The 25,821-nt window shown below is 42.7% G+C and overlaps 1 protein-coding gene across 1 annotated transcript in view; it reads left to right on the top strand.

Annotated features, from left to right (window-relative positions):
- Positions 1–6,416: 6,416 nt before the first annotated feature.
- The window catches only part of KPNA1 (karyopherin subunit alpha 1), a 56,778-nt gene continuing 37,373 nt past the window's right edge, over positions 6,417–25,821 (top strand). The window contains exons 1-5 of the mRNA XM_050894098.1: positions 6,417–6,465; positions 19,016–19,149; positions 22,097–22,204; positions 24,028–24,127; positions 24,738–24,832. Of these exons, the coding sequence (XP_050750055.1) occupies positions 19,021–19,149; positions 22,097–22,204; positions 24,028–24,127; positions 24,738–24,832 (432 nt within the window). The 5' untranslated portion in view covers positions 6,417–6,465; positions 19,016–19,020. The remainder of the gene's footprint in view (positions 6,466–19,015; positions 19,150–22,096; positions 22,205–24,027; positions 24,128–24,737; positions 24,833–25,821) is intronic.

The raw sequence follows: 25,821 nt of genomic DNA, 5'->3' as shown, positions 1-25,821 counted from the left end.
CAACTGACCTGTTAGATAAGCCCAAAGATGGAAGGATGAAGCTGTGACAATTAGGGAGCTACTCCCTGTATTTTCTAGCTGGGGATCAGCTGGCTAAGGCTGTGGTGTTTCATGGCAATAACCACTAGTTCAGAGTTACTGAATGGGTTGGAATTGCTTTATACTGAAAAAAATATGCTCTAAAATGACAGGGATGGAGTAGGTCCACAGTATAGTGCATCAGTCTGGCAAAGACTTCAGTCCATGTTCCTTGTTTTTCTTCTAGAGCATGCCTGCTGCTCTGGTTCTCACAGCAGCACATCAGCTTCTCTTCAGCTCCCTAAACCTGGCATGCAGGACCGTGGAGCTCAAGAGAAGCTGTCGCACCATCAGGCTTCCCCCTCGCCTGGTGAATCTGTGCTGCATGCATGCAGTAAAGAGGCACCATAACTTGCTTGTGCAATTTCTGTCCAGTGAAATGCATTGGTGCTGTTCTGGGAGGAGCAGGGGAGAGTTCAGAGTAGTAAGGCAGGGGTAACAGAGGGCACTGCTGGTAGAAACCCCACACTGCACTCCCCCCTATGAGATCTGGATCAGCAATATTTCTTGCTCCTCTCTACCTGGTGCAATGTAGCCATAGCTCACCTGAGACAAACCCACCCAAAAATTCCAGGTGCTGAAGTGGTCCCCTGGGCTGGCAGTACTGTGCAGGGCAGCCCAGCAGCAGGGTCTGTGCTGGGCATGTTGGGGAGTCGTGTGGGAGACAGGCAGGACAGGGAGAAGGGGGAGGCTGTGGCATGGAGCCGCTCTGCTGCTCCTCGTGCATATGAGGGGTCCCTGTGCTGTCCTTGGTAGAGACACAGGCAAACTCTCACTTTGCATCGGTAACTGGGAAATGGGTTTGGGTTTAGTTTGAGTTCAGCAAGTGCTTTTAAAATAACAGGTTCCAGTTTAGTTGCAGTTTGAGGAAAAAAAAAAGAATGGTCCAAACTGTGGGTTTTTTCTTTGGGCTCAGGTTCTATTTTATGCCCTGGTAACAATCTCATTAACATACTTTTCTGAAAACTTCTTGAGATAGTCAAGTGAATGGTTTTAAGCAAAACAAAAGAAACCCAGCCCAAGGCAGGTGCCCAGTATAGAGAATTTCAGAGCTATTGGTTAAGGTCTAAGTCATAAAAAAAAAAAAAGCAAAAAGATTCCTGAATAAAAATTGCTAATGAGCCACCACTCTAAATGGTACAGTAGTACCTGTAACCCTTGTAATTCTTACTTCGTCATCATTCATTCAGTCTGGATTACTAACATAAAGTTTGCAGTCTGAATCTACAGAACTTACCAGATTTTAAGTCTTAGCATTTTTGCCACAAGATTGCTCTTGCCTCTCCTCTGACCCTTACTGTATCTCCCTGTCTCACTTCTCTCAGAGTTTCTTGAAAATTACAGAAATTGAATTTTTGATTTATCATCTGTCCTGCTGCTGAAGCTCCCATCTTAGAATAAGCATCTTAGTTTTTTAAAACCCCAGATACAGTGCTGCAAAGTATGGCTAATCCACTGAATGTATTATGGAGGGGTTTTTTTTAGAGTAGCATGTCACAGAAGCGTTCACAATTACCAGCTGCCTCTGTTTTAGGGTGTCATTTAAGACATCTTGTGTCTGATTATTCTACTTCATCTTAATTACTAAGGCTGTTTTGAAGACGTCTTGATTTTCATAGCTCAATACAGTAACCATTGCATTGCATAAGGTTTCACCAATAAAGATTCCGACTCTATTTACAAAGCCTTACCTTAATCATAGAGTCCCTGTGTGTGTACCAAACACTTGCTCTCCTGGTTGTGCTCAGCTGGGTTGAAGTGAGGTAAGGGAGAGCTGCAAGCAAAGAAAGAGGAGAGAATGGGAGGACACGGAGCAAGCCCAGGCAGAAACATCAAGTAGTTTTGGGATGTTAAAAATAAAACCCGTGCATGTGACCGTGTAGCTCAGCTTACAGAGCAGTCTCTTCCACTGTATTTGTTAACACTGTCACTTCTGGAGTGATACTTCACAGAGATGATGTGAGAGGCAGAACCAATAATACTCCGTGCCCCCTGCATGAGAGGAAAAGATCAAAACCCTTCCCAGAGCCCTGTATCAGCTCCCTGCCGCTCTCTGATGGAGCTTTGCCCTTTATGCCTTAACTCCCCTTGGTGCCCACACCAGTTTGTGGTTTCTGCTGTTGGAATTGTCGCCGTGCCCCTGGCTCCCATCGTCACCAACTCTAGCAGCTGGTGCAGACAGCGATGGCGGGTTTCCGATCTGTCTGGGCAGGGGTGGGCAGAAAGAGAGCAGGAATGGCCCAGAGCTGAGCACCCGGGCAGATCTGCCTGCCCGCCTCCCAGGGACCCCCAGGAGACTCCCCAGCTCCAGCCTGTCCACTGCACAGTGAAAGGGTCCCACCAGCCACCAGGAGGAAGCCTGAAGGGTGCAGCTCCCAGTGTCACCCTTCCTCAGCCAAACCTGAGGAAGCAAAGGAGCAAAGGAGAGCAGTCACGTTTTACCATCAGCGTGGACTCATTAAAGCATTTCATGGTGAGTTTCACGTTGAGTTTCTTGAGTTTCATGGTGACCATTTCATACTCATGGTGAGTACAGACAAACGGGTACTACTACATGTCAGGGAGGTTCAGGGGTGCAGATAGGGCAGGCGCTGCTTCTCCCTGGTGGGTGCTCACCCCATCTGGCTGCAAAGACACCTCTTGTGACCCTGCTGCCATGCATGACCACTTTTCACCACCTCAGAAACACAGAACACCTTTTGGCTGTGGTGGTGGCGGCTCTGAGATCCTCAGTCACGATGAACTTGTTGCTTTGCCTTATCTTTCTCTTTCCCTATCTGCGAGTCCCCAGTGACTCTCATCGTTTGAAACAGTGCAGGCAACTGTGTTTTCATTTTTAGGGCTGAACAAAATGTCAGTAGGTGACAACCAAGGCTTGCTGGTGCCAATCGTAATTTAGTAGTGCTAAATATGGTTAGCAGTCTGGCTCCGTGGCCTTTTTTAGAAAGGGCTGTATTATTGTCATACCATTTTCTGTCATCCCATTGCACTGGGGAAAACAGGGGCCAGTGGTAATATGCCTAAACCCGAATTTCACCCAATCACAACATGATTGCTGATCTGTTTACCCCATCCACTTCCACCCCTCACCCCCCCAGTTCGGGGTCATTCTTCAGCCTTCAATGTTGTTGTCATCTTTTTAGACTGTGTTTAAAAACATGCTGCTTGCATGCCTCACTTTTATATGAAGTAAAAAATTCTTCTCAAAATTCTGTATTACTGGTTTAGGAGTAAACTCCCTCCAGCTGAATTAACCCAGATTACTAAAATACTTAGGGCTTCAGAAGTAGCTGTTGTCAGAAATGAAGCTACCTTCTGTCTTAACTGTACTGGCACCTGATGTCAGCCTGGTTTTAGATCTCTGTGTTTCCAGACAGTCTGAACTCTGGTGGCGCTTTTTACTGCTTCCATGTGTTGCTCGGTGATCACGCAGACCCAAACAGCCTGCCCTGGGCCTGCCTCACCCTGGTCGGTACTCTGCCTCACAGCCTCATGTAACACAAGCCTGCCCCCCCCCCCCCCCCCCCCCGAGTTTTACAAATCCTTGCCTGCAGGTGATGGCTGTACTGCAAAAAGGTGTCATCTGTGGTGGCCTTTTAGGGCAGGGTATAACAAGATGTGCAGAATGAACATAATTCACCATCCCTGAAAATGAGTACATGATGGAGAAAATGGAGCAGAAGAGCGAAGGCGACGAGAAACAGGAATTCATCCTTGTACCTGCAGCACACCATTGTATTAGCTCAGCTACACCTGAAACCAGACTCTCAGCAAAAATAGAACTTGCAGATCTCTGCTGCCGCCCTTACCTGTGCTAATTTGATGCAAGGTATCTCAGGAATGCCAACCAATACTGTAACCAGACCTCCTGCTGCAGTACGGATGTGCTTACTGGTAGGGTGCGAGAAACGTGAAATCTCTGAAAGAAAAGTGTAACTGTTATTTATTTTTTGGTGCAAATGCTTTGGGAGAAAGCTGTTGCCTGTCTGCTTTAATCTCTCTTATCTCAATTCTATGGGTAGAAATGCTGTGCTACATAGAAGCTATGAACTATACCTATGTATATGATATGTATATCATATATGTATATGTATACATATGATATGTATACAAATACACGTATCTATTAATATGGGAAAATCGGGCCAGATCTGATAGCCTGAGAGAGGCGAGGCTGCTGCAGCTCCATGCCCCCAGGTCCAAGCAGTAGCCAGGCTGAGCTTGTATTACATACACACCACATATATATATATATAGACATGGATGGCCACACAGATAACGCAGCCAGCCATACAGAACACTTACACAAACACAGCGCCAGCAGCCTCATCCCACCTTCCTCTCTGGCTGAGCAGGATGGAGGTGCGCTAGTAAGCATATGTGTGTATATATATATATACACAATGTGTGTATATATATATATACACACATATGTACAGAGTGGCTCCCTCCAGCAACTGGGCTCAGTCTGCCCAGTAGCTGCCCCTCGATCCCAGCCTCTCCAGTCCCTCTGGTCCCCCAGTAGCCAGCTCCCCTGTGGTGGTTTCGCCCCCAGGGACCCCCCAGCCTCTTTGGCAGCTGGACGGGACTGCCCCGGTCCCCCTGGCAGCCATCTCCCCACTCGCAGCCCCCTCCCAGCCCCCAGGCCCCCTCGCTGGCTGGTCCAGCTGCACCCTCACTGCTGCTCACACGCTCGCCCGCACGCCCGTGCCCATGCCAGGTGCTGCCCCACGGGCACGAGTCCCAGCCGCTGGCACCCAGACCCCCCCCCACCCCCTGCATGTGGTAACGAGAGTCCCTTGGCCAGGGCAAAGTCCGAAAGAAGTTTAATGAGAAGATGGGACAGGCTGCGCTGATCAGGCACAGGGCATGGCCAAACCATCACAAACCATTTACACACGACTGGCCCTTTTTATTCCCGTATCCCTCTGTTCTCCCACACTCGATCCTCCACAAACCACCTAGATCCCTCCCTTTCCCGCCTTTGGTTCCTCCCCTAAACGTCCCCTAATGAGTCCTGCGCAATCCCCAAACGCTCTTCCCCTGCATCCCATCATGTGTCCCACACCCCTGAACGCAGCTACCACCCCCAGCCCTAAAGGTGCTCTGGGGCTGAGGCTCCCCTGGGACAGCCCGGGGAGGGGCCCGGACAGGGTGTCCCTTCCTCTGGGTCCTTATTTTGGGTTCCCGCCTGCCATCGTGCCCCTGTGCTCCTCAGGGCGTGTGGAGATAGGCCTTTGGTGGGCTGATGGCTCCTGGGATGGGCCTGGGAGCAGCCCGGCAGGGTGCTGTTTGGGCTCCCCCTCTTGCTGTTCTCTCCCTGCGCTCCTTTGTGGGGCGTGCAGACGAGCCTTTGTCACACAACCTAATGTATGCTATCTACCTCAACATATACCACGGCTGACTAGCAGCTATAGCCGCTTTTCGTGCTAACTATACGACCAGCGACCACCGCTGTATCCATTACTGCCACTCCGCTGTGTTCAGCCTTACTACCGTACAATTGCCGGCGACACTGCGAAATGGCTTCGCTTTTCACCCGTAGCCCTCAGCGTGCGCAGAAGACCGCAGCGCTTCGCTTGCAGTGATGTGGTCTGTGGTGACACCAAGGCCACCACTACGTAGCCTGCACCGCAGGAAGCATTAATTAAAGTGCTCGTTAGGTTACCCGGGGCTCTAAAAGCCCCCGGGGAGTCCTCGTCCCTTTTACCGCCGCCTGTCACGAAGCTCCCCTGCGGCAGCAGCGCTGACAGGCGGCAGGTTACGGTCCGCGGCCACCGGCGGCCTAACGCCGCCCTGCCATTCTTCCGGCTGCTGCGCCACTGCCGCCACGCTCCGCAGGGAAGCGCCCAGCCGCCATCGCCTCCGTCTCCGGGCCTGCGGACCCGCCCGGCCACCGCCCCTCAGGCGGGGAGGCGGCGCCTCCTCCCCCTCCCCAGACCCTCCCGGCTGCGGCGGCGCCGCCCGCCGCACTACAGCTCCCGGCATCCCCCGCGGCGCACTGCGGCGGTCCCGGCGGGAGCGGTGCGCCCTGCCTGCGGCTGCGCGGGGCGCGCGCTGCATGCCGGGAGCCGTAGTCTTCCCCAGGGCCGCGGCTGGCCGGTGTCGCCGTCCTGTGGAGGGCGCCGCCGCTGCTGCGCGAGGGGCGGTCGCCGCCGCCGCTGCCGGCCGGGCTCGCCTCGCCTGGCCCGCGGGGCCGCCGGAAGGGCTCTCCCTCCCAGAGGGCGCTGCGGGGAGGCCGGAAGCCACGCGGCTCGCAGAGCGCGTGCGCACTGCCGTCGCCAGCCAGCGCTGGGCAGGCAGGTAGGGAGGGAGCGGCGCTCGCGCGCCTCGGGCCCGAGAGGAGACAGCGCGGGGCCGGGCCGGGCCGGGCTGCGCCGGCAGCAGGTACGGGGGGGAGAGCGCCGCCGTCCGCGCCTCCGGGAGGGGGGAGCCCCGGTCTCGGGCCCGCGCCCCGCCGAGCCGAGCCGGCGGAGGGGGGGATAACGGCAGCCGGGCGGTGAGCGGGGCCGGGCCGGGCGCAGGAGGAGGGACGGGGTCCCCGCGGGGGGCCGGTGGAGGGGGGGGGGGCGTCTCGGCCCGGGCTGCGGGAGGCCCGGGCTGGGGTTGCCGCCGGCTGCGGGAGCCGCCGGCCTGCGCGCGTGCAACAGGCGGGGGCCGCGCGGGCGGGGCGGGGCCGGTCGTCTCCCGCCGGCCCCGCGCCGCCCGCCGGGGGAGCGGGAGGAGAGGCGGCTCCCGGGAAGCGGGAGGGCGGCGGGCCGGGCCGGTCCTGCCCCGGGAGCCCCCGCGTGGCTGGTGGGGCGGCGGGTCTTGTGCCGGTGGCGGGCCGCGCTCCGCGGAAGCGCTGCGCTCGGGCTTTAGGAGTCGGCGGGGTGGCTGTGGGGAGTCGGACAACTCCGTGCCGCAAGGACGGGCTTCCCCGGTGCTGCTGCGTGCCGGCGGGACCGGCCGTGTTGTCCTCTGGCGGGACGGGGTGTGAGGAGTGCCTCAGCTCGAGGGGGAGGGGAAGGGAAACTTTCTCTTGGGTCTTCCAAGGTTGTACGGTTTTTCTCCGCTAGTGATCTTAGTTGATCTTACAAAAGCTGTACCTGCTCCCTGCAAACGTCACCTCATAGCCTTACGTTATCCCAGCCATAACGTTAGCTCTTTGACTACCTGTATGATGAAGGGTTTGTGCTTCCTCTGTAGCCATGGTGGCCGGTTCCAATTGTCATGTCTCCGGAGGCCTTAAAACCAGCAGAAACTCGTCCCATTCATAATCTTTAAATTTGTATTGCTCGTGCCAGAATATGTGTAATGATGATTTTAAGCTTTGCCTCTTGAGGGCGTTTCATGAAAACTGAAACTCCAGGCTGAAAAGATATGTCATGAGCTGTGAAAATACTGGGCTGCTGTTTCTGCAGAATTCCCAAATGGTACTGAATGGTTGTGTTTAATAGTCTCTTTATCCTTTATTCAAGCTGCTGTTTCTCTGGATTTTTTTGTTTGCTGGCATATTTTCTGCACTGAGTGCTTAATGTTAACGAAAGGCTTAACAAAGTTGGGATATGTCTATGAGCTATCCAGAAATGGGATTGCAACTTTATTCCTAGAAACTAGTTATTTTAAAGCTATTTTATATATACCTGTGACAATAGTTAGCAAAGAATAGTTCATAGAACACTGTGTAAATTAATAGTTTGAATCAAACTAATCTTTGGTGTATCTGTCCTTGTTTTTATTGTAACTTCATCATGTTGCTCTCCCTGCAACATTACCACGTGCATTGACATGTGAACTAGCTCGTTCGAAACCAGTTTGGTTCTACTTGAACTGTGGTTGCACCTTTTAATTACCCTTTAGATGTACCCATAGGCACCAGGAAAATGAAGAGTAGCTTGAGGCATGGTAACATAAGATGACATGCGAGGTAGAGGTTTTTCTCAGAATGGGTTCTCTTGTCATAATGTTTCAAACAGGTGCAATGATGCTTCACTTCCAAGAAACATGGCTGTTTTGGGGGCTTGGGATTTCCCCCCCCCCCAAAACTTCTAAACAGAGTCTTTGTTACATCCCATCTCATTCTAACGCTGTACCAGGATGTTTACCTTTTGCTGTCAGTGTGCCATCCATTGATTTTTTTCCTGATGTTACGTTCTCTGTGTTGATGTCTTCAGAGCTGGCTTGCTGATGTGGTCCTGTACATTCAGCTGAGTGCTGGTTCCTGGAGAAGTCACAGTTTAGTCCATTTAGAAAGGGAAAGGCAGCAACAGCCCATGTCGGCAGCACTGACCAAAGGCACTATGAGAACTAAAAGTACTACAATCAGATGTTGTAGCAGTTTCTGAAAGGTTCTTTATAGAGACTTTTAAGTGTAAATGTTTATTTAAGCAGGTTGTTTGATAGTCTTATTTCAACTTCAGTGTTTCAATACAGTGCTCTTTTCTATTACCCCCCGCCCCCCTCTGTTGAATAAGCTAAAGTGAACAGAATGGTATGTTTTGTTTTAGATTGTCTTGTATCTGGCAGGTTTGCTTTGATATCTTTCTGTTTGTCTCTCCACAAGATTGTGGAATTTTTCTTCTGAAGTGTTTTACAAGTCCTGGAGGGGGCAAATGGGGGGCTTAACTCATATCCTTAACACAAAAGGAAACTGTACCTTTAAAGGCAACAGTAAAGAAGTTGCTAGGTTGGAAAACCTGACTTTGTGGCAAGAGGTGAGAGGTTAATGGACATAAAACAGTGCCCTCCAGAAAAACAGGAATCAAGTGTATGTGAAAAAGCCTAAAATATAGCGGATGAAGAAGAAAAAAAGTGATGTGAATTAGGGTTAGGGGTTTTAATGTAAATTGGAAACATAAGGGGAAATAGAAGAGCAGTGGCAAATAGCTAAATTTAATGGATTTGTTTAAATACTTCTGAAGGCTAAAGGGAATAGGGATGTGAGGGAGCCTGGTAGGCTATGAGCAAGTCAAGAAAAATAAAAGATGTTAAAGGAATTACTTGATGAAATGTTGTGAGTGGCTGAAATATCTAAACAGGAGGTTCTGGAATGATGTATTGGACAAACAACAAGTTAGAAAGACCAGACCACCTCTTTTTTTCAGAGAACAAGAGTGGAAGCTGAACTGATATGCAAATTATCCAGCTTCATACTAAGGGGCTAAAGCATAATGGAAGTCTTTGTTTAAATAATATAATAATACTAATGAAAAAAATGCTGATGTAAATTGCAGAGATAAGGGCAGCGATATGACAGCAAGTCAGTTTTTTTCTGCTCTGAAGAAAAAATCCATCCTTAGTCTGCTACAATTTTTGAAGTCTGTCAAGCAAATAATGGGTTAAACTGCTCTCTGTTATTTCCAAGAATGAATGTGGGGTTTTCAAGATACAGAATGCCAGCAGTAGGATGCAAGGCCTGTAGAAATATCAGTACTTTTAAAGTGTTTTGAAGAAGGTAGAGGAACTCTGGAAAAACAGCAAAGGTAAGTTTGAACAAAACACTCAGTGAAAACCTCTGCTAAATGTAAAATCTGTAGAACAGTAGGACTGGAAATTATATTATGCCACTTCATGAATGTCTTGAACTGCATTAAACGTTGTGCAGGCTTAATAATTAATTTTGAGGATGAAAAGTAGAAGTAGTCTAAGGCAGGTGACAGACAGTAAATTTCCTTTCACCAGAATTGATTTAAAAAGGATGTTAGTAGTAGGAGGGTATGAAAAAGTGGTAGGAAGTAATGGTAGATTGGACATCACGTTGTCACTTTTGTTGATCCATTCATGTAAGACAGGAGTAAATGGAGTTCAGTGACATAGAAGAAATTTTAAATTGGGTTAAAGTGAATACTTTCTTGAAACATAATGCTTAGTGTCATGAGGAGGCAGAAGCTAAAAGCATTAGAATTGAAAGAAACACAGCTGTGTTCCTGGATGTATATAGAGAGTAATAGACTCTGAGTTTTAAGAGTGTGCCATAAGACTCGAGATTTAGCTAGTCGCCAGTTGCGGAAAGCTTCCTTATGATCTAGAGTAATTATTTTCTCTTTTTCTATTTTTATTTGGTAGTTCAGACTGCTTGCCAGGCTCAGCAGGAGGATTCGTATGTTCTGTGAGAAACTAACCAGTTTGACACACACAGATCTTTATTTTATTTTATTCTTTTACAGTCTGGGCATAAAGTTGAGGTTATACATAAGTGATATGCTCATTTTAGAAATAAATATCCTGTGGCTAAACATCCTCAATGTATTTATCTCCAAACAAGGCATTGTAAGCCTACCAAATCTAATGCTAAGGTTATACTTGAAAGTGAATTCACTTGTTGATATACGAAAATGTTATTTTGGCAAACAAGCCACCCTTTGGTGGCACACAAACCACAACTTACCTTAAGTAAAGTCAGGTAATAATGTTGTGATTAGTATTAGATTGTTGTGATGTGTTTTTTGTCTGAGATTGCCTCTTAAAAGATGCAGGACTCCTTTGTATAGCTTCCACATGATCACCTCTTTAACTGCCTATGTGTTCTTGTTTTACTTTTTTTTTTTTTTATTGAGAAATGATCAGAAAGGAAAAGAGGTGTCTTTGTGAATGTGCTGTGTGTTGGAAAGAGAGCTTTTGGTAGGAGGGGTACTAGGTGTAAACGTGATGAGGGAGGCAGAATGAGCATTATCAAGCTTTAAAGTTCCTCTGGGTTTTGGCTTGATGCAGCTGATACATCAGTATTATGTGACTCTTGGTTGCTGATGTCCAAAGCTAGTATGAAATCAGTAGAATTTTGATTTACTGTTATTTTGTGCTTTTGCACACATCTTCCATAATGCTGAGTCACAGCAACCAATAAATTTGTTGAAGGCAAATTGTCATCAGGGGAAACATGAGGTCGGTTTGGTTTCAGTGCCTTCTGATATTCACAACCCCAAACAAAAGTTGCTTGGAACTACAAAGTCAACTTAATTAATAATTTAGTTTATTTTTAACCTAATTTGTTTTAAAGTTTGGGATTTCTTATTTTCATGATATGAAATGCTGAAAGGTGCACTCTTGTTCTCTTGTAAAGAATGTTTAGGGCATGTTAGGATGTTAGAAGTGTTAGGATGATTTTTTTTTTTTCAGACAGATGATGATTGCCAAATGATAGAGATGACTGCTGTTTTTCAAACGGTCTGGTTTTTAGATATGACCTTACAGAAAATACATTGTGGGTCAGCTCATTCTGTAAGTGCAGGGAGGATGTGCTGTAATTTTAATCAAAATACAAATGAATCTCTACTTTAAAAGAAAGACAGGTTACATTTCAGTTTGGCATACAGGAATAATCACTTCTGTTATTTCGTGTAGATGAGCACATTAACATGAGGTTATTTTTTTTAATGTTAGTATAATCCTGTGCAGCTGAAAAGTTTAATTCCCCATCACTAGCTGCTTTGTTTTATGACTTGTGGGAACTTTTTGGTTTCAGGTTGATTCTGGACTGTGGGGTTATAGAAATCAGGGTGAGTTTTTTTCATTTAAACAGATTTATTGCACTGCAATGACTTTGAATGCAGTAAAGGAATTTTATGTTCGCAACTCAAATCAGAAAGACTCAGTTAACAAATTTGAAGATGTTTTACTTTTAAGTTGACCTGGCTTTGAGAGTCAGGTTTTTTTGCCCTCTTGCTCAAGTTAAAAGCTTTCTGGAACTTTGAAAGCTGTATCTGCTGCCTTGTTAAGTCAAAATGGACCTTTAAAAAAAATGGAACTCAAAACATGTTGGAAATATCTTTGTGATAGTAAATGTATAGTGAAGTGCTAGATATATTGTATATAATCTTCTATTGATTTCCCCCCCACCCCTGGTAAAACTGTTTTCCAATAAACCTTGTAAATGCATTACTACTTAATCTCTTAATCTCTTCAGTGGTGTTTCTTCAAAAAAAAAGGGGGGGGGGGCAAAAAAAAGCATAATCCTTAAACTTTTAAAAATTGACTTAAGTGCCCAGTTGTGTGGCTGTCAGTGTGCTTAACTAGTAGTACAGGCTGATGTGTCAGATCAGTTTCTGAGACAGCACCAAGTGTCAAGTAATTCTATTTCTGTTAGTGTTTTTTTCCTGCAACCAGAAATATGCTTCCTTGACTTTTTGTTTTGTTTCTTTCTGTGTGTTTTTTAGTGTAAAAAAAGAAGATCAGGGGCCTGGCAAGCTGGTGTTGGCCTGATTTTAGGCATGTCTCTTAAAAAAACCTGGTTTTTGTAAGCACAGATCTTTCTGAATGTTACCTGGGGGTATACTCAACTGACCCTTCAAGATTAGTCATTTTGTAGAAATACTGTTGATATGGTGGTTGTTTATTTTTATTTTAACCTCCTTTTCAGCCCTTTTTTCTTTTGTGGAAGATGAGGAGGTCACATTGTTGAAATCTGACATCCCTACAAACTTGACATCAGGTGTCCTCAACATGGTTCAGATAACGCAGTCTATTTTCTTTTCTCCTTTTTTTGTTTGCTTTTGAGCAACAGTCAATATTGAGGTTTTTAATTTGTCTGTAATATCGTGTTCCACATTGTGCAAAATTGTATGTCTTTTCAGGCCTTGCATTAATTGTCTTAAGTTTTAAGATTGTTCTCATTTTTAAGCAAGTACCAGTCCAACTTACGAAGTGGCCTAGAACTAGAACATGCCAAATTTGCTATAGATTTGGTGGATTAGTACTTGGTTTGCTATTTCAAAGGTTTATAAAGGTGCTAGAACAGAAACAATTGTGAATTAAGGCCTACTACTAGGCATGGAAAAAACCTAATAGGACTAGGAAGCCTGCAAAATAAAGCAGTTTTGAAAGATACAGAGATGGGCAGCAATTCCATGAAGAAGTCCCCTTCTTACTTCCAGTTTTTGACAGAAAGTCACTAAAAGTCTGAACCCTGTTTCAAGGCTATATATTCTATCCATGTTTAGCTACGACTCTTGTGCTACATTTGAAGCTCTTTTAATCTTCTGGCCTTTTTGGATAGCAGAAGGTGGTGGTTCTTTTTCTTCTCCATCGTTCTTGTGTAATGGTTGCTCTAGGAGTGTGGGTCCTTGCTATTCTGCATAAACTGAAGTCTGTCATTCCTGCTAGTGAATAGCACTCATGCCTACTGCTGCAGCTTTCCCAAGCTACAGAAAATGAAATTCACATGATCGTTTTGTTTCCTTGTTAGTGCTAGGTTTTGATATATCATCAGCAAAACTTACTTTACAGGTCTTTACAAATACCATAACTGTTAATTTTATAGTGCCTGAGGCATGTTTCCCAATCCCATTTTACAGCTAGAGAAAGTTAAGCAAAGGTTTTAGAAATCGGCTGTGTTGTGCTTGAACAGTAGCTTTTTGTAGTTGAGATGGTTAAATATCCTTTCCTCTAGATGTCCCAAGCTTTACAAGAGACTGAAGACATTTGAAATTAGAAAGTAACACCCCTGTCCCTCAGCTGATATGGGTGTTTCTACTGATGGACTTCCCACAGACCCCTGTAATCCAGTATGCTTTGTCAAGTAATTTTGCAAAAGAAGCAGATACAGCCTCATCAAAATGTTTATCTCGTTGAGCCGGTTTTTCAAACAACAGGAGGTGGCAGTGAAGAGAGAAGTCAGTGTGCTGATTTTCTGTATTTTCTTTTTTCCCTCAGATAACACTGTCAACAGTGTAGAGACTTGGTGGATGTGTTTTCATCTCTCTAGGATGATGGCAAATGTAGGATGTTGCTCTAGAAGTTTTTCCAGGGAAATAGCTTTAATCACAGGTGATATTTTTATCATTCTATGCCATATATTATTCATGGTTTTATTATGAAGGCCTTTCGTTGTCTGTCACCTCCAAGAAAGCTGACAGTTTACTTCCACAAGATTTAAATACTTGTGTTAGCATCCTGAACCTGTTGCCTTAGAATTGCCAAAAAGCAAATTAGAAGGACTTTCCAAAATCTACACTTCATGGGGAAAAAACTGAACACATTTGTGGCCAAAATCATGGATTTATAGGGAGTGTGTTGATGAGAGTAATGAATGACCAAGTGCTGCTTTCAGGGCAGCTTTTAAAATTGGATAGGTTTTCCAGTCTCTCACCAAGAGTGTCAGAAGATGATGCATCCTGTAATCCGACGTCAGTGAACTGCTAGAACATCTGTCCAGGCTATGCTGTAGGTATTTGGCGTGATGTCAAGAAGCATGATTGTGAGGAAACTTTAATTCTCTAGGAGGTCTGGAGTCCTATGGCAGAGCCAATAAACAAACAAAAATCTCCTTGGAAGTAAAGATTTTGTAGCATAGCTGAACCATTCCTTACCTTGAATAATTCCAGCTTCTCTCACTGCTTGGAGTTCCGTCTTGGCAGTGCCGTTTCCAACATGGGTTGTCCTTTCAGGGCCGACAGTGGCTCCTATCTTTTCGCTGTCTCTCTGGCAGCAATCTAAAGGAGAGACAGCAGTTTGATGGTACGGTAGAGCTCACAAGTATGCCTCCAGTGAGACCTTTCCTTCTAACAACTGCCTCTGTTAGTTAGGAAATGTAGACTGGTAGTATGTTGGATCATGGATCTTGAGGATAACTTTTTTTATCACTTACACTGTTTCTCTTCAGCCTCCTTGTCTGCCTTCATTTTCAAGTCTTCCTCTTCTGATGTATTTCCATTGGAAGGTAGAATTTCTTGCACAGATCTACGCTTCTGAAATAAATTTTTTTTTTCTTATTCCCACCCCTAATTCCAAAGAAGGAAAGTTTGTTTCTAACAGTCTTTAGTATCAGCAGTGTATTTGGTAATCTGTTTCAGTCATCTGGGTTATATATACCATTATGCAGGTCTTGATTTGTAAGGCTGTTATTTTTACATCTGGATACCTCTGACGTGTGGAATATCCAAGAACATTAGTCACATGGCATTCCTTCTGGCAAAGCCCTTAAGTCTAGTGACAGTGATATCTGATTTAAGAAGGCAGGGAGTTCATTTTTGTTCCTATCTAGATGATTGCTTGGGACAAGGTAGGTCATCGCAGTAAGTGACTCTGCGTTTCCCAGTGCCTCTGAATTTCTTTGACTTGATCAGTAAGGAGAAATGCGGTACTTTCCCGTTCTCCTAGAAGTGTGTGCTTAGAACACATCCACATTTGGTGGGGTACTTGTCTTGATCAGCAAAAAATTTGGGGATCATCATTTCCTTAGGGAAATGCAGACATTCAGGAATAGATGATGTTTTTAATTTTACTACAAAAATCGTTTTTTCATGGCAGCCAAACTGAGGAGGAGAAAGTGTCATATGGGGTTTGAGTGGTGCTGCACAAAAAACCAAAGCATACACCATGAAAACTCCTCACTGGGTCGCCAGAGGTTTTTATCTGTAGACAGCAGTATCAAAAAAATGTGGAAAATACTATGCTATCTTTAGGAAAGAAAAGATGGGTAGAACATTTCCATGACAACCACCACAGATTTTCACCAGAAGTAGCATTAATTTTGATAGTGCAGAGAAGATCCAGGGTTTGCTGCTTGCTATGAAGAAATAACCACGGGTGCATTTAAAGTGACCATTGAAAGATTTTCAGTTAAGCCACAACAAAGCTGCTGAAGACGAGTGAGGCAATTCGGAGTTGTTTTGCCTCTGTGGTTTAGTCTGGGGGAAAGGCTACATCCTGAAAAATGGAAGAGGAGATTTGCAGCAAACAATCCTTGGATGACTTTAACTACTAACATAGGATAGTTATATTTTCAGTCCTAAAAAAATAATTTGTGTGTTCACACTGAATAGGTCTAAAGATGCTAGCAGTAGATGCAGACTAGATGAAATCCTGGATGTGGTCGTTGAATTTTTCACCAGTAGTCAGGGAACCAGTAAAAGAATGATGAAGAAAGGACTGATTTTAGGAGATCTTGAGGATATTACAAAAGCTGCTTTCTTTTAGAAAATAACTTTGGATTTAATAGTTACACAGGTTAGTAGGCAGGTATATAAAATGGATATGTGCCTATGCATTGGGATTTTGTTTATTTACTACCAGTGAGGGACTACTATGAAATAAATTCCTGAACTCATTACTAGTTGAATTGGTAACTTCTCAATGCTGAAGGGGGCTTAATTTTTTCACCTCTACTAGAAGAAACTGTCTTCCCAGTCATTTGGTGGTAGGAATTTGTAGGAAGGCTTTACTCCCAGGTAAAACACAATACACTTTTTTGAAAGGATTTTAAGTGTACAGATTGCTCAGAAAATAGAAGGGGTTAGTCAGCAAAGTGAGCTGGCTTGAAAGTCAGAAATGAGCATAGCCAAAAGTTGCAGCTAAAGCTTGTAAAGGGTGTAATAAATAGAAGATAATTCTTGTGAAGCTGTTAGGTAGAGGGGTTGAGGTACAGTCAGAGAATTCAGGTAAATCCTGTGCCTGTATTTTCAATAAATGAAATGATTATGTAAAGTACAATGGGAGAGGGCTAATAGAGCTCTGAGAGGAAAATGAAAATTATTACCTTAAAGTCAGAAGCAAAATTAATTGAAAGAAGTTAATACACAAGTTGGCAGATGAGGAGAAACTAAGTAAATAAGTACAATAAGGAAGAATACGCTAAGGAAACTTGCTGATGATGAAGTTGGATGGTGTCATTGATGTTTAGAAACACTGGAACATCATACGGAGGGGCTACATAATAGAAATGAGGTGAAATTCAGTATTAAGAAATGAAGATGTTTCTCATCAAGGACTTCTTTAAATTAAGAACTTTTAGGGATTGAAAGTGAAGGAGTGAAATGACCACAGGAGCTATAAAAGTCCTGAAATCCCAAATAAAGGCAAATATAATCTTGTGAGCTTGAGAAGACGTGTTTCAGACAAAAATGGAAAATTATTAATAATGTCACGGAAGGCCTGAGATCTTATCTGGGCTGTTGTGTATGCCCGTGTTTGTTCATGTTCAAGGGCAGATTGGCTGGAGTGGCTGCAAAGCCGTTTTCCTGTTAGGCATGTCCTTTTAGCTCATGGTTGTCCATCTGGTGTTTGAGTTCATTTTGCTAATTCTAAAATATATCAAATATTTCTTTCAAAATGTTTTAGAAACAAAAGGAATTTTGTACTCTGAGTATTTGTTAGCCTGAACTTCTTTTTACAATTAAAATCCAGGGCTTCCCCAAGTAGTTTGTGTGTTTAATATACAGGTAGTAGTCACTTAAACTAAAAATGGGAAGAAAATGTTATTGCTGAGCATATTGCAAGAAACGTGAATGCTTTAAGCTGAGACACCTAAACACAGGAAGAAAGAGGTCTCTAAGCTGTTAAGAATGATGTAGGGAACTTCTGGTGTTCTGAGACTTATCTTTTTTTAGGACCTTTATTTAAAAAAAAAGCCATTTCAGGAAGAGCCTTTTCAGCAGAATTAGGCTGCTTAATTACTTACCTATATGCACAGGTTTTTATGTTGCATTCAGTGCAATCTGTGACTGACTGATCTTGAATACAGTAATTTTGTGTCCCTTAACAGTTTTTTAAATCTCAGTTGGTGGAATACAGTAACACTTGAAGTGATGCCTGAAATGTGTTCTGTGAAAGTCTGTTCTGATCATCAGAATTCTTATAAATGGTTGTCAGGTAGCAGCAACTTAAAAAGAGGCTCTAATAAGAAGCACATTTGGGTATTCTCTTTTTTTTTTTTTTAATCTCTTAAAACTCTTTGTGCTAACTGAAAGAAGAGGTGGTTAGAGTAGACTCGATTATGTTTGATGTATTTTAAATAGGAAACCTAAGCTGTTGAGAGCCTGTGTACACTCGTGTTGCTCCATTTTAAAGTAAAAAGTGCACAGGAGATCATTTATCACCTGGTGATTCTGTGCTTATGGAATTTGAGGTAGGTAGCATATTTAATACAACACGTTAGGGCATTTGAAAGAGACCTTCAAAAGCCCTGTAGAGTAACTTTTTATATAGTGTAGTTTCCTAAATTTTGTATTACAGAATTGCAGATATTTACAATGTATTGGAGATTCTGCATCTGTATGAAGATGCATGGAAATACTGAAATGTTTAGAATTTGGTTGCCAACCTTTCTTGGGTTTAAAGGGGGAATGTAAGGAGAGAAGTAGCAGCAGAATGGAGCACTAAGAGTAGAGACCTGATCCACAGCCCATTGATTTAAGGGGGTGCATGGTCTTTCCACACAGTTTTACAGCTATTGTTTTGTGCTAAGTAACTCCAAAGTGCAGCACTGTACATGTGGAAATCATCATGGGTAGCTATAAATGCTGATCCACTGAGTTACGTAAGACAGTACTTGGAAATCATAGACTGAAAAAAGGCCCCTCTGCATAAACAGTGGCAGGATTAGAGGCTGGGGAGGAGGGGCAGAATAGCACTGCTTTCTTTGCAGGAGTGAGCATTTTCAGTGGTTAAACCGTCCTCACCTAGAATTTCTCTCCATTTCATTTTTCTTTTAGGCCTTGTCTGGAAAGAAAGAACACAGCATTGTGTTGAATTAACTTAAAATGTGGATTTGGAGTGCAAAAAAGCCCCTGTACTGACTTGCAAAGTGAATTAAGCTAAAAAGCAGCTAAGACCCCTTCACTTCTGAGTGAAGATGCGAATATAATTAGTTTGGCTAATTCCCTGTGTGGAGAAATGTTAAGATTTATTAGTGCAGTTTTATTTTTAGCCCAGGCTGTATACTCTGCCTTATTGATCTCAGTTCTTTCTTAGTAAAATACTTCACTTATTCGTGCCTTGCAACCTCAGAGAGTAAAAGAAAAGTTTGTTGGTCTGATGTGAAGAACTGGCACACCGAAGTGACAATTCTGTGAAATTTTGCTTTACACCTTCTAAGTTACTGGAAGTTAGGTGACAGGATATCGGGGGGGCAGTGGCTGAAAGTGCATGGCTACAGAGATTAAGAGATGGAGACAGAATATAAAACGATGTGTTGTTGAAGAGTAATTATTTTCTGACTTCTCTTTTTAATTGCATTGTAAAGGAATCATGACAACCTCAGGAAAAGAGAATTTCCGACTGAAGAGCTACAAGAACAAATCTCTAAACCCTGATGAGATGCGTCGCAGGCGGGAGGAAGAGGGTCTTCAGCTACGGAAGCAAAAGAGAGAGGAACAGGTACTGTACTATAGTTGCGATAACTCTAAGCAGTCCTTAAACAGTCTTGTCTTGCACTGTCTCTGGCTCTTTGCTTCTCCCAAGCCCCTTCTTAGTTGTTCCTGCCCTGCCAAATTCATACATAGTCAGTCTGAAATTGGAGTCACTTGCAGACTTTACTGCCTCTTCTGCAGGCTCCTCAAAACTTAGAGTGAGAGCTCCTCATTCACTCAAGTGTAACATTGGCCAGAGCAGCTTAAAGATGATTTGAACAAAGCTGTCTGACCTTGTGCTGATGGTGATTGAGGAACTCCTGTTTTGTTTTTTGTTTATGGTTTTGGTTGGTTTGTTTGTTTGTTTTCCTTTGCTACCTGAGTTGTGGTGGCTCTAATCTCTGTTTAAAGAGTGGCAAGCTGGGGTGAAAGGGAAGGAAACATTGTAACTAGAATAGGAGGAGGAGAAGGTCTGACCAAGTCCTTATAAGTTGCAGTAACGATTTTCTTGAGGGAAGAATTAATTTGTTGACCACCTTCTCAGTTTTCTGTCTTTCAGTTTCAGTTCATTTATGAATTTACAAAAGTTCATGCTATATTTATGCCCATAAGGCTGGTACCTTGAGTAGTGGATTTAGTATATGTTGTAAGCAAAATGATTGAGAAAAATGATTGGAAACGAAGCTGTCTACCTGCTTATGTCTTGCTAGTTCTTACTACTTCTTTCACATTGCAAAGTGGCAGGCACTCTGCAGGTTTAATCAGGAAACAGCAGCAGTGACAAGACATGATGAAAACCATCTTCTGATAAAAACAGGTAGCACTGAGCAGTTTTTCCTTTTGTTTTTAGTTGTGTTCATTGGAAGCTTTAAGGGATTGGTTCAATTTCAAACAAAGTTATAATGAAGCCTTTTTCATCAATGTTGAGGTTTCTGGATTTAGAATGAAGATAGTACTATGCTTGTGTTTGGAATGGTAGGTCAAGTCTGTAATTCTGTTCTGTTTAATATCGTTTTCACAGTGTCAATACCAGATGCTTTCAAGGAAAGGCGAGGAAGAGTTCTGAGAGGGAATTGTAATACTTCTTGTTGATTTTGCACAGTACCTGCAGGTAGCATTTCCAGGCTACTGGTAGCACAGAATGTCATCGATCTTATTTGTAAAGCCGTTACTAAATTAGGAAAATGATGAGTCATTTTCTCTCTTATCTGTGCCCCTGACCTCCCTTGGACCTGGTTACCACAGGCTGGCTAAATAAAGTGTGTGGCAGTATTTCCTTCTATTAAAGAACATTGTTAGTCCTAACTGGACTAACAGTGGAGCAGAAGTGGAGTTGCAAGCAGAGTCTGCAGCTCTACAATTTCAGACCTTGTACAGGTACTTCTCTTTTATGTATTTGGCACATAGCTCATTGATGTTTGTTTAAATTCCCCGTTTTTTGGGGTTTGTGTGGTTTGTTTTTTTTTTTTTAAGCTGAACAACCCCACAAAAACAACCTCAGGCCTCTGAATTTTCACATAACTTGACAATGTATAAATTTTGGTTTAAGATTGTATTTGAGCACATGTTTGTTTGAGCTTGAGTGGTGTCCTGGTTTCGGCTGGGACAGAGTTAATTTTCTTTTTAGTAGCTGGTACAGTGCTGTGTTTTGGATTTAGTGTGAGAATGATGTTGATAACACTCTGATGTTTTAGTTGTTGCTAAGGAGCGCTTATCTTAAGCCAAGGACTTTTCAGTCTCCCGTGCTCTGCCAGCAAGCAGGTGTGCAAGAAGCTGGGAGGGAGCATAGCCGGGGCAGCTGACCTGAACTAGCCAAAGGGATATTCCATACCATGGAACGTCATGCCCAGTATATAAACAGGGGGGAGTTGGCCGGGAGGTGCGGATCGCGGCTCGGGAACTAACTGGGTATCGGTCAGCGGGTGGTGAGCAATTGCATTGTGCATCACTGGTTTTTTTTTCTTCCCCCCCTTCCTTTTTTGTTATATTCAATTACTATTATTATTATTATTATATTTCATTATTACTATTGTTAGTATTATATTTTACTTTAGTTATTAAACTGTTCTTATCTCAACCCACGAGTTTTACTTTTTTTTTCTCTTTCCTCCTCCTCACCCCACTGGGAGGGGGAAGGGGTGAAGCGGCTGCGTGGTGCTTAGTTGCTGACTGAGGTTAAACCACGGCAAGTGGGCACATCATACAGTAGTTTAGAAGGAATAGCATTCCATAAGGATGCCTATCACTGACCTAGGATTGCTATAGACTTAGCGGTTTTGCATACTGTTTCCTTCCTGTCTTCTCTGGAGAGAAGAGTAACAGCAGGTCTGTGTCAGGGCTCTGTCTTGCCTGTCTGCAGTGGTGCAAATCTGACATGGCTTAATTCTGGAGTCTGTCATTGCCATCTTGTCATTGCTAATGTCTCTTCCAATGAGACAGCTGGATTAAGGGGAGAAGCTGTAGCCTCTCTAGCTCTCCTCATGACATCTCAAACTGAGTACCTTCTCTAAGTGGTAGCAACTGAATTCTGTTCATCCCAGTATAATTTCACTCCCACGTGATCATCCTCCAAAGCCCTCTCTTTGCCACTGTACCTCAATTATCCCAGCCTCTGCAGGTGTTCTACAAAGATCTGTTGTACACAGGAATTTTTCAGGTCTTTGAGCCCCAGCATCCTCTGCAAGAAAGCAGTTCTCTGGAAGCTAGAGATAGCTCGTAGATGGAGGGGGACGGTGAAGAAGAGAAGGGAATATCAGTGAGAATTTTTCAGAAATGTTGGGAATCAACATTCTAGCACATTGCTGTTTTCATTTACTCCATGACTAAACTTTCTCCATTTACTGTCAGAAGGAGTCCTATAGCCAGTATGCTAGCTTCTTTCAGGTGATAGCCTATGTCATTTTTATTGCAGCCTAACATGACATGCTGTGTATGTATTGGCTATATAATATATGTTAAATACTTTCTCTCTTTAGTTGTTTAAACGCCGAAATGTTGCAACAGCTGAGGAAGAAGCGGAGGAGGAAGTGATGTCAGATGGTGGCTTCCATGAGGCTCAGATGAACAACATGGAGATGACTTCTGTAAGTGATGAGAAAGGAATACAGTGTTTGTTGAAACTTGGGCAGGCCTGTGGTGCAGTGACTTGAGGGGAATGGAATTCCAGAAGAATGTGAAAAACGGCATTCAAAGAGCTTATGGACAGCTCTTAAACACCTGTCTCAGTGAACTGCCCTGAAACAGATTACATGAGAGAAAAATGTTATGGATAGAGTGAGTGGTTGCTCAGTGGATATGTTTTCAAGAAAATTAAATAAAATGTCATTGTTCCAAGCAGGCTGATTACTTCCTGGTTTTGATGTTCACCGTTATGGGTGATTTCATCAACTGTTGCCCAGACTTGTTGGGGTTTTTTAATCTGAAATTCATAACACTTGAAACATGAAAATACAAACCAGGCAATGTGTTATTGCAATTTACAAAGTAAAAAGGGTCTCAGTGGAAATCTTTGTTAGCGGACTTTAAAGTGGCACCATTTTTAGCCAGGGTGTTGGAAACGCAGCTAGACCTAACTTATCTATTTGCATGTGTCCTTAAGCTCCTTTCCAAGCTGGAATTTCATCCTACAGAAAAAACTTTTAGTGGAAATTAGACTTCTCTGCTTTCTCCCTGCTTCTTTACCACAGTCCTCTCCCTGGTAAGAAAAATGGTAAGGGATTCAGGCTGTTACAGAGAGGTTTAAGGAAAGTGCAGTCCTCACTTAAAAGTGTGACCACTGATCTTCACGCTTGTGTCTGTATTCAGAGTATGCAAATGATGTTTTCACAGAAATCAGGCTGGGCTTGGTTTCTGTTGGTGGTTATACCAGCCTTGAAAATTACTGAGAAACAGAGAAATGCCTATAAACAATGTAGTAGATCACTAACAGAATATATTGTTTTACTCTTCAAGATAGTCTTTAAACATCAGACAAGTGCTGAACACCATTTAATCATTTGTGTGGAAGCTTATATGAAATGAATAGATAGTAAAAAGTAAGGAAAGGAGCCTATCTAATGGAGATAGATACTACCATTATACAGTTTATTATTTAAATATCATTAATTTCAGAGTCTTAACAGTTGGAGCTGTTAGCTGTTACAGACAAAGCTTAAGTATTTTCAGCATTGTCATCTGTCTCCATATCTATCTAAGGCTTTAAATCAGATCTATATAAGGATTTAGATCAGAAGGGGGGGGGGGGGGGAATCTAACTTTCCTTATGCTTCTTTACATGGGTTTACATGTGTGATGAACAATGTCAGATTTTACCTGGCATTTACAGAATACCTGTATTAGTGGAAACTGTCAGTATTATGGAAAATGTAATACTCTTACTTGATTATGATGACAAGCATTAGGTTTGTCAACTCTTCTAAAAATGACAGGTCCTGTACATTTTGGTGTAAGAGAATGAGTCAAAAATGTACATGTTACAGAAATCTAAACAATAGCGTAATCAAAGTGGTTTTCTTGCTTAACAGTAATTGCTATTCCAATTTAAACTACCTTTTGTTGAAGCTGACAATTTTACATCTATTTTAGAGGAGGGGAGATAGAAAAAAAGGGGAGAGAATACTGGTGAGAGATTCTGAAGAGTAATTTTCTTGCTATATCTTAAGTCAAATTTGAATTTTGGCTTCCAGAAAAGAAAGACTACACTTAAGAATGATGCTGCTTATGTAGATGTACATGTATGATGACTCATTTGTTGTCAATAATGGTCTTATCTAGGTTTTTACTCAATGAGAGATAAGCTTGAATACCAGTTTAGCAAATGTTGTAACCTTTTTGCCACTAATCCCAGATTTTGTTTTCCCTCTTGCTCTCTATCATTCTTGTTCTGTCTTCCCCACCTGAATCCTAGAGTGCAGTCATCACCTCTGATATGATTGAGATGATTTTCTCCAATAGTCCAGAACAGCAGCTTTCAGCCACCCAGAAGTTCCGAAAGCTTCTTTCTAAAGGTAAGGGCTGAAATTACTTGGAGGAAAAATGTAGAAGCGTCCCCAGCTTATGTTTTTACTTTGACAGCAATAAAAATTGAGTTTCATACAGAAATTTCTGGATAAAGCTCTGTTTTGCAAAACGTCAGCTAGATGTATGTAATAGTCACTTCTTTTCTTGAAATCTGTATAACTACTAAGTGATGCAAATGTGATGTCTACTCTTGATTGTAAGTTTAAATATTTTAGGCAATGTCTCTAATAAGTTTAAATATTGTAGGCAATGTCTGTATGGCTCAAATATGCTGGTATACTGAAGTTTCTCTGCATGTGTGCATGCCAGAGTGACTTCACAGAACTGCTGCTGTGAAGTTCATCTGCCTAAATTACGGAGTGCATTAGTGTTTTGAGTCATGTTACCTCATTGCCTCAAAATTCAGGCTGGAGTCTTCTTATGGTGACAGACAGGAATCCATTGCCTTTTAGTAAAGGTAAAGCAGTATTGTAGAAAAAGAACACACTCTCAGAAAAGAGGAGTCAGTATGTCATTGGATATTATTTTGATGCAGTAATTTGAGAATTTCCCTACAAAGAAATGAATGTATCTAACTTTACTTTTTATTTTAAATAGAACCAAATCCCCCAATAGATGAAGTCATAAGCACACCAGGAGTGGTGGCCAGGTTTGTGGAATTCCTCAAACGAAAAGAAAACTGTACATTACAGGTATATAAATATAAATATATCTATCTTCCTATATTTTGAAGGTATTTGGTGATGCAAATGAGGTAACAAAAAATCAGTGATTTGTTTAATTAGCTGTACTTCCTCTCTTTTTCTTCATTAGGTTAAAAAAGCTGTTTTATCTTCAGGGTTTCTAGCAAGACCTCTGGGGACAGGAGAGACAGACATGTCTGAGTTGCATTGTGTGATTGCTAGGATGGGGTCTTTACAGTTTGTCATGTAACAAAAACAGAGTTTGAAATTTGGACCTCAACAGATGAAAAGATATTAAAATAAACTTTAGTGTTTGTCTTTTTTGTACCAATTGAAGACAGTTTTAAATCTTTACAATTATGACTTAAATTTTTTATTAAATTAAAAAAAGTTTAGAATTAGAATTACAATCCATAATGATAACCATAGAAACCTTGAAACTTACTTGCTTTGGTTTGAAAAACTAAATTGTGTCTGCTGCAATGGTGGTTAATTTGTCTTGGACTTGCTTCTTGAAGTTTTGTCTCACTTCCAGTTGTCCTTTTTTTTTGCTCAGTGTTCTTTCTTCTGGGCTAGTAGAAAATGAAAGAAAACGAATCATCTAGTAAAAGAAAAAAAATGTTAATAGATAACCATTAAATACAACATATAGGTTAGAACCAATGTTCAAAATGCAGAAGGCAAAAAGTTTGTTAATGCCATGTGAAATCCAAATTTTGGTGAGTGGAGATATGCAAAAAAATTGATACCTTTTTTGTTACACATTACAGAAAAGGTATCATTTATAGGAATTACTTTTCAATTTGATATCCACAGAATTCCAAAGGTCTGCTAGCTACCTTTGAGGAGTCTGTGGACAGGAACTAAGAGCATGTATCAGATTTAAGCCAGTTGGTTTGCAACTCCAGTGGAAAGTTTGTAAGTGATCAGATATAAAAAAAAAAGGAATGCCTTTTATTACTTATAGGGCTCTAGCATGAAGCCTAAGACAGGCAGAT

The sequence above is a fragment of the Gymnogyps californianus genome, chromosome 1 (genome assembly GCF_018139145.2).
Source record: "Gymnogyps californianus isolate 813 chromosome 1, ASM1813914v2, whole genome shotgun sequence".
Taxonomy (NCBI): Eukaryota; Metazoa; Chordata; class Aves; order Accipitriformes; family Cathartidae; genus Gymnogyps; species Gymnogyps californianus.
This window is presented reverse-complemented; position numbering and strand designations above follow the sequence as displayed.